The following is an 8,252-nucleotide window of genomic DNA, read 5'->3' on the forward strand; positions in this document are numbered from 1 at the left end:
TCTGGCGTTCATGAAAAAGTTGGCCACAGTTGAAACTTTGAGACCGAGTTGGTCGGCGATGGTCGCTTGCATCTCTTTGTTGGGACGACGTGTCTCGCGGAAGATCGCCAGCAGTGTGCGGCGTTGAATGTCCGTGAAGACGAGCCGCGGTTTTTTGTTGCTGTTGTTGTTGTTTGCGTTGCTGTTGTTGTTGTTGGATGCGTGATGAGACGACGATGAACAACTGGACGGTCTTGTGTTGTTGTTGTTGTTGTGGCTCATTTGATGGGAATGCTGCTGCTGTTGGTGGCTGGGGTGGTGGTTTTGTTGGATGACTTCGTGTTCTCTCACCTTGCAGGCTGTTCAACAAAAGAAATTCGTTCTAATGATTTAAGTTATTTTGTATAAATAGATGTTTGAAATAATTTATTTCAAATAATTTGAAAATATTTTAACAGTAGTAGTAAAGTAGCTAAATAGTAGCTGTAACAAGAAAAATAAGTATTAATAATATAAATGGTAATGTCAGCTGCTGTAGTTCTAATATGAGGTTTTGCAAGACTTTTAGAATTGTTTGGTTCATGTAGTATTAGTAAAAATAACCACAACAGCGCATACACAAGTAGTAGTAGTGGTAGTAGCAGTAGTAGTAGAAGTAGTAGTAGTAGTAGTAGTGGTAGTAGTAGTGGTAGCAAGGTAGCAGTAGGAACAATTTTTCAAAGATGGGATTAGGCTGCTAATGTATGGACGAGATGAATTTGAATTTGAAAGATGCTTGCATACATATGTCATATTTGCTTCATCACATCACTGCTGACTTGTCGGCTTTTGTGTGTGTGTGCGTGCGTGCGTTCGTGTGTGTTTGTGTGTACATGTGTGTGTGTTTGTGTGTACATGTGTGTGTGTGTGTGTGTGTGTGTGCGCGCGCGAGTTGTGTATGTTTATATGAATGTATTTGTCTATACAATCATGATTGTGAGCTATGTATAGTTTTATTGAAGTAGTATTTTGAAATTGTGTCAGTATAGCGTAATATATTGTGTCTAATTTTAATTTGATCAATTGGATAAATAAATACAGCCTCATTACCTACAAAAACTTTTCACAGTTCGGTTGTTTGCTTCTAATTGACATAATATACCTATACCAACTTACTGTTGAGCTGATGTTGAGAGGAGTTTGTAAACTGTTTAATAATTATGCGAAATAAAAAATGGTTGAATATCAATACAGAAAAAATGTAACACAGAATCGCAGATAACAAATAAGAAGTGTTGAGCGTATTAAATTACAAACATGAGAAAAAACTAGGACGAACAAGACGAACATGTTCACAAACATCGGCTTCATTGTATGCATGAACACGTGTACAAACATTCATTCTTCGTAGAGATGCTAACGTACGTTGCGCACATACACCGAACACTGTACACACACATACATACACACGTACGTGCAAAAAGTGCAGACAGAAGTTCATACAGATAAACATAAAGTTTCCAATGTAACAAATGTCTCATCTTGAAGTAGTTGAAAAACAAAATAAAATTTCACGTCATGCATATATGAATGGAATAAAAATGAAAAACACAATGTATGCCCCACATGTACTGTCTCACTCATTCAATTCATCATTCAACTTCTGCTCCAAAATCTAAGTCCAAAAATCCAGACAACACAACTTGAATTCAAATTTGCACAAATTTTTTAATTATTCATTAAAAAATCCGAGTCTGGTGAACAAAGAAACTGTTACAATGACATACAGTCAACGAAGCCTTGTATTTCGTGTGCGTACAACACATATCATACAGATAAGTCGTTGAGAAACGGACAGACTGTATTTGAACCCAGTCAGAGCGTAATACAGCGATGACATTCATACAGTTTTGGCTAACTTGCCCACCATTTCAAAACTCAGAACACAAAAGTGCACAAAAGATAGAAGAAAATGTTGATGATGATAGCTGTAATTTTGAAGTTGACGTTGAATGGCGGTGATGATAACAATCCTCGTTATTGTCATCACCATAATCGTAATCATCATCATCAAAAAAAAAACAAAAACCTTTGTCATTCATCATCATCATCATCATCATCATCATCGCCTTCCTTGTCATTTTCGTCACCATCATCATCACGTTAGTCGAGTAGATCCAAATTATGACGTCAGAGCATACGTCGACGATGACGTGAAGGGGTGCATGCCAGGTTAAACACCAATGAATAATAAATATATCTTCATTCGCATTCCTACTACAACTACCACCACTACAACTGCTACTAATAATACTACTAATACTTTTACTGCTACTACTCTTACTACCACAATTACTACTACTGCTACTACAATTACAACCACTACTACTACTACCACTACTACTACTACTGCTACTGCTGTTGATGTGGTTTATTTGGTGACGTTTTTTGTTAATGTTATGAATGGCAAAAATATTTGTTGATGTTGTTGTTGTTTTTTGTTGAAAGCGATGTGTTCTACATAGGTACTGTGGAGTCATTCGTTCGTTTGTCTGGGTGTCGTTGTGATTGCTGGGAAAGTTTTGAGGTGTTGCGTTTGGTACTTTGGCAGTTTGAACAACAGCGGTTGAAAAGTTGTGGCTGTTTTGCGAAATTGTGTAAAATAAATTAGAGCCAACTAGAAAACTTACGAGAATTATGACAATATAGTAGAGATTGTTATTTGTTGAGATTAATATTTAAAATTTTAAAAAATTTTAAAAACATTCATCCGAGCGAATGTTTTTTTTAACTATAATACAAAAAAAATTATTTTTCTATACTACTTGAAGAGAATTTGAAAATGATAAATCAATTAAAATCGAATAGCCAATAAACTAAATATACATAAAATACGTAGAGATTTAAATATTCAGATAGTAACTACTGCTGACACAAACCCACACACACACACACACACACACACACACACACACACACACACACACACACACACACACACACAGACACACCACACTTAAACACTCAGCGCACATATTTGAGATGTGAATCATCACATAAGATGATCTCAGTCAAAATTTCAATTACCTATCATTTTCGTATGGACGCATGACAATGGAACTTTTATCAAGCGTTTGCCTCTTATGTTCACCAGTTCACCAGGCACGAACAAACGCAAACGTGCAAACAATTAAACAACCAAATCCGCAAACATACATTCACACATACGGACAAAAAATGAACATGCGGTTATACGATTATACACACACACAATAATGTACAAACAAACACAAACACAACCAGCCAACCAACCAGCCAACCAAACACAAATATACAAACACACACTTTAAAAGAAAACTATTTTCACAATACAGAAAAAACAGAAAAAATATGTTCAGTTCGTAGAAAAAATAATTTAAGTTGTCACAGAGAAATACAGAAATACAGATATATCACCACACGCGAACAGACAGACGCACAATCACATGGAGGTTCGGCAAAAATCGTATACAAATGAGACTTATTGTGTTTTCTCGAATAAACAACTGAAATTTACACAGGAAAACACGGTCACACACATATGTTTGAAAAAGAAAATCACAACGAATCATACATTTTGATGCTTTGAGTGTGATGAAGAGAGTTTTTTTTTTAAATCGTAATCATCTTATAAACATATACATCAAAAAACATTTTAATCAACTAACTAGCCAACCAGCCAACAAACCAACCAACCAACCAACCAACTAAACAACCAGCGAACTAACCAACTAGCCAACCAGCCGACTAACCAACCAGCCAGCCAACCAATTAAACAACCAACAAACTAACCAACTAGCCAACCAGCCGACTAACCAACCATCCAACCAATCAACAAACATCCCAATCAACTATCCTTCTAATCAACCAACATCCAAATTAGCCTTCCAACCATTCGTCATCTTCCTCATGAATATTAATTCTTCTAGTTTCGACCAATCCGCTCGATATAATTATCATTATTATACATGTCTAGAAACAATCCTGATGCATCTAGATTAATACGCAAACGTGAGCAGACATATTCGGAAATATTTGGAAGAATTTTAAAATATTAAAAAAATTTTCGGTAAAAATTTTTTGCATAGAGAAGGACATAGGGTGAAACACGTGTTTATAATCCTTTCTAACGAAAATCGAAACTCGTTCATGATGTTGTATCAGTTGTTGTAGAAGCATTCGTTATTTTGTTCATTCATTCATTCATTCATTCATTCATTCATTCATTCATTCATTCATTCATTCATTCATTCATTCATTCATTCATTCATTCATTCATTCATTCATTCATTCATTCATTCATTCATTCATTCATTCATTCATTCATTCATTCATTCATTCATTCATTCATTCATTCATCCACTCATCCAATTTTTTTTTCATCCATTCGTTCACTCACTCCCCACCACCACCGACTAGAGTTTATTCATCACGATTAGATGCTCATTTAAAATCTCTATTCATCCTTTCATTAATAATCTTTAATCACTCATTTCTTTAATCTTACATAATCCAGTGGCGGCTGCAGCAGCAGTAGTAGCAGCAGTAGCGACAATTGAGAGCGTTCACAAGCCTCTCAATAGGGCGACTAAACGTTCGATAAATCGTTACAAGCAGACCGCCCTTTCAGGCAAGCCGCCCTCCTAATTACTCAATCCGCAACTGACAAACGCTTCACTGATTTCTCAATTGCGTGAAAGAGAAAAAAAATTGTTTCTGTTTAATTGTTCACGAGCGTTCGAGCAGATATTACAACGCAACATTCTCCTCATCTGCAACTGTCTTCACAGAACTGGTTAGACTTAATTATTCAACAATACGCTGACAAAACCTAGCGTCACGAACTACTAACTCATACAACGCACACACGCACGCACAAACACACACACAAACACGTACACACCACATATACACATTTTATGTGTGGATTATTCTAAAAATTTTTGATTGTTTCAGTGTTTCTAACCTCATCATTTCTGAAGGCGATCTATATGTTAAATAAGATTTAAAGAGTTGAGGATCACTAGATTCAAATAGTCACGAGAGGGCAAGACCATTATCGCGACGACTACATAGCCTCTTTGGGCTAAAACGCCGTAGAACTGCAAACTAACAACATTACAACAACAACAACAACATCAACAACATCAACAACAACGACAATAACAACAACAAAACTAAAATGTAGATGACACCCACATTTTATATACACTTATACCTTAAATATGACGTAGAATTTAAAAAGATTAAATCAATCGAAAATAAATTTGAAGAAATATTTGTCCTGCCGATAGATAAACAATTGAAGCCAAACATTATAAATCGTTAGTTAGCATCTTGCGAGACAAAGCAAGCCACTGAAAAATATCGTACAGTTGATCGAAGATTGGGTAAAAGTGAAAATAATCATCTTGAACGTGAGAATAGCAGCATTGGCTGTTGTTGTTGTTGTTTTATTTGATAAGTTCGTTCATTCATTCATCCATCCATCCATCCATCCATTCATTCATTCATCCAATCATTCGTTCTCACTCTTCAGCCAGTGTTACACGTTTGACAAGTTTCATTAAAAACCACCGAACTAGTAATGTATGAGAGAAAACATTCAACAAACTAGGGTATAAACCACCATTTAGGTGAACCACCAAGAAGATGCTTCAGGGTGAACAGCGAATATTTCCTCCTGTAGTAGTTACTCTCTTTATGTCTCTCTATCTCCTCCTCTCTTTATTTCTCTCTATCTCCTCCTCTCTTTATGTCTCTCTATCTCCTCCCCTCTTTATGTCTCTCTATCTCCTCCTCTCTTTATGTCTCTCTATCTCCTCCTCTCTTTATGTCTCTCTATCTCCTCCTCTCTTTATGTCTCTCTATCTCCTCCTCTCTTTTTGTCTCTCTATCTCCTCCTCTCTTTATGTCTCTCTATCTCCTCCTCTCTTTATGTCTCTCTATCTCCTCCTCTCTTTTTGTCTCTCTATCTCCTCCTCTCTTTATGTCTCTCTATCTCCTCCTCTCTTTATGTCTCTCTATCTCCTCCTCTCTTTATGTCTCTCTATCTCCTCCTCTCTTTATGTCTCTCTATCTCCTCCTCTCTTTTTGTCTCTCTATCTCCTCCTCTCTTTATGTCTCTCTATCTCCTCCTCTCTTTATGTCTCTCTATCTCCTCCTCTCTTTTTGTCTCTCTATCTCCTCCTCTCTTTATGTCTCTCTATCTCCTCCTCTCTTTATGTCTCTCTATCTCCTCCTCTCTTTATGTCTCTCTATCTCCTCCTCTCTTTATGTCTCTCTATCTCCTCCTCTCTTTTTGTCTCTCTATCTCCTCCTCTCTTTATGTCTCTCTATCTCCTCCTCTCTTTATGTCTCTCTATCTCCTCCTCTCTTTTTGTCTCTCTATCTCCTCCTCTCTTTATGTCTCTCTATCTCCTCCTCTCTTTATGTCTCTCTATCTCCTCCTCTCTTTTTGTCTCTCTATCTCCTCCTCTCTTTATGTCTCTCTATCTCCTCCTCTCTTTTTGTCTCTCTATCTCTTCCTCTCGTTTTTCTTTCTCTAACTCTCTCATGTCACATCATAATTTATATATATATATATATATATATATATATATATATATATTTAAAGTATATTATATATAATTCAAAAACACTCAAGAAGTGTCTATATTTTAACATCCACACACACATCACACATACACACACACATATATATATATATATATATATATACATTAGCTCTATATATATATATTCATACTAATGTAAATAGTCTTCTTAAAACAAGCGATGAAAATTATTTGTTTTATTGTTGTTTGTTTAAAGAAAACATTGAAGGCTATCAGAACAGTTATGATGATGGTGATGGTGAAGTAGAGGATGGTGGTGATGATGACGCTCTTTCGAATGGTGATAATGATGATGTTGCGGATGTTGACGATGACGATGATGAATGCAAACAGTTGTGATATAAACAATGGCTACGATGATGATGATGATAATGATGATAAAAAGAAATAAATGAATGTTGATGATGATGATGGTGGTGATGATGGTGGTGGAGGTGGTAGCGATCGTAGCGATGGCGACGTTGATGCTGATGCAGTAATTACCAGACCAGTATAGATGATGGAAGCTGCTTTTATTAATGATGTGTCATGCAGTTTCTCTATTGATTAATCGAGGCAAGACATTTCTTCAAATTTATTGCGGATTAAATTTTGATAAGAATAGTTTTTTTTATTGTTCTCTCTATCAAGCCTTTTAATCAGCATCGTTGTCATCATCGTCTTCTTCATCAATTTTTTCATCATCATATCACCATCATTATTTTTACTTTCATTATCAACAAAAGAGACACTTTTAAAACTTGTGAGCTAACACATTCGCCACTATTTTTCTTGTCATATTCATCCCCATCTTCTTCATGACCACGATAAAATTTGAGATATTAAAAATTTCTTTCATAAGTTTTTCTTAAATCCAAATTTTAAGTTTTCGAAATAATGTTGCCAAACAAACATATTCAACAACAACAAACATCCAAGAATTGAACTCGAACGCACATACCACACAAACAATCACACACACATACACAGGCATACGCATAAACACTTACACAAAGACACACACACACAGATACAGACAAACGGACAAACACTGCAATAAAAACGTATTATATAAATAAATATAGGCAGAGCAATTCAAATAAAGGTGTGCAGTGTATGTACATGTATGTGTACTCAGTTGATTCCATGCCAGTTCACCTGTTCTTGCATCGTTTGTATGTGTTTAGCGGATAGCAAGGCAGGGCATTGGTTTGTTTGTCTCTGTTTCTTTGCCTCTCTGTTTTCTTCCAGTTTGTCTGTTTGTTTATCTGTCTGTTCATCTATTTGTTTGTCTGCGTTTTTGCCCCTCCTCATCTGTTTCCATTTTTCCATGTTTGTATGTTCATCTAAAAAAAACATCACCTACCTGACTGCAGGGCAGTGAATTTGCAAAGCACCAAAAAACGCTCTGGAGAGCTAATGTTATACTTTGGAACACGTGCTTGATTTGAAAAAAATGTTTGGCTGTCCCGTTCATTTTGCCAGGCACGTGCGGTGCAATCTCCCCCCTCCCTTCCACTACAGTTACAATCGGCTCTGTATATTTCTTCCCATACAATCGTCAATAGTTTACATCTTCAACACATCAATTATCGTCATCTCAACAACGTCACCATCATTCATCACACAAACACACACACACACAGAAAAAAAGAGAAA

At 36.1% G+C, this 8,252-nt stretch overlaps 1 protein-coding gene across 1 annotated transcript in view; it reads right to left on the reverse strand.

Annotated features, from left to right (window-relative positions):
• HELRODRAFT_142791 (hypothetical protein) overlaps positions 1–8,252 on the reverse strand; it is a gene marked incomplete at both ends in the record, with an annotated part of 13,858 nt that continues 5,606 nt past the window's right edge. The window contains one exon of the mRNA XM_009022167.1: positions 1–223. Coding sequence (XP_009020415.1) covers positions 1–223 — 223 coding nt within the window. The remainder of the gene's footprint in view (positions 224–8,252) is intronic.

This window comes from Helobdella robusta (assembly GCF_000326865.2).
Source record: "Helobdella robusta unplaced genomic scaffold HELROscaffold_30, whole genome shotgun sequence".
NCBI lineage: Eukaryota > Metazoa > Annelida > Clitellata > Rhynchobdellida > Glossiphoniidae > Helobdella > Helobdella robusta.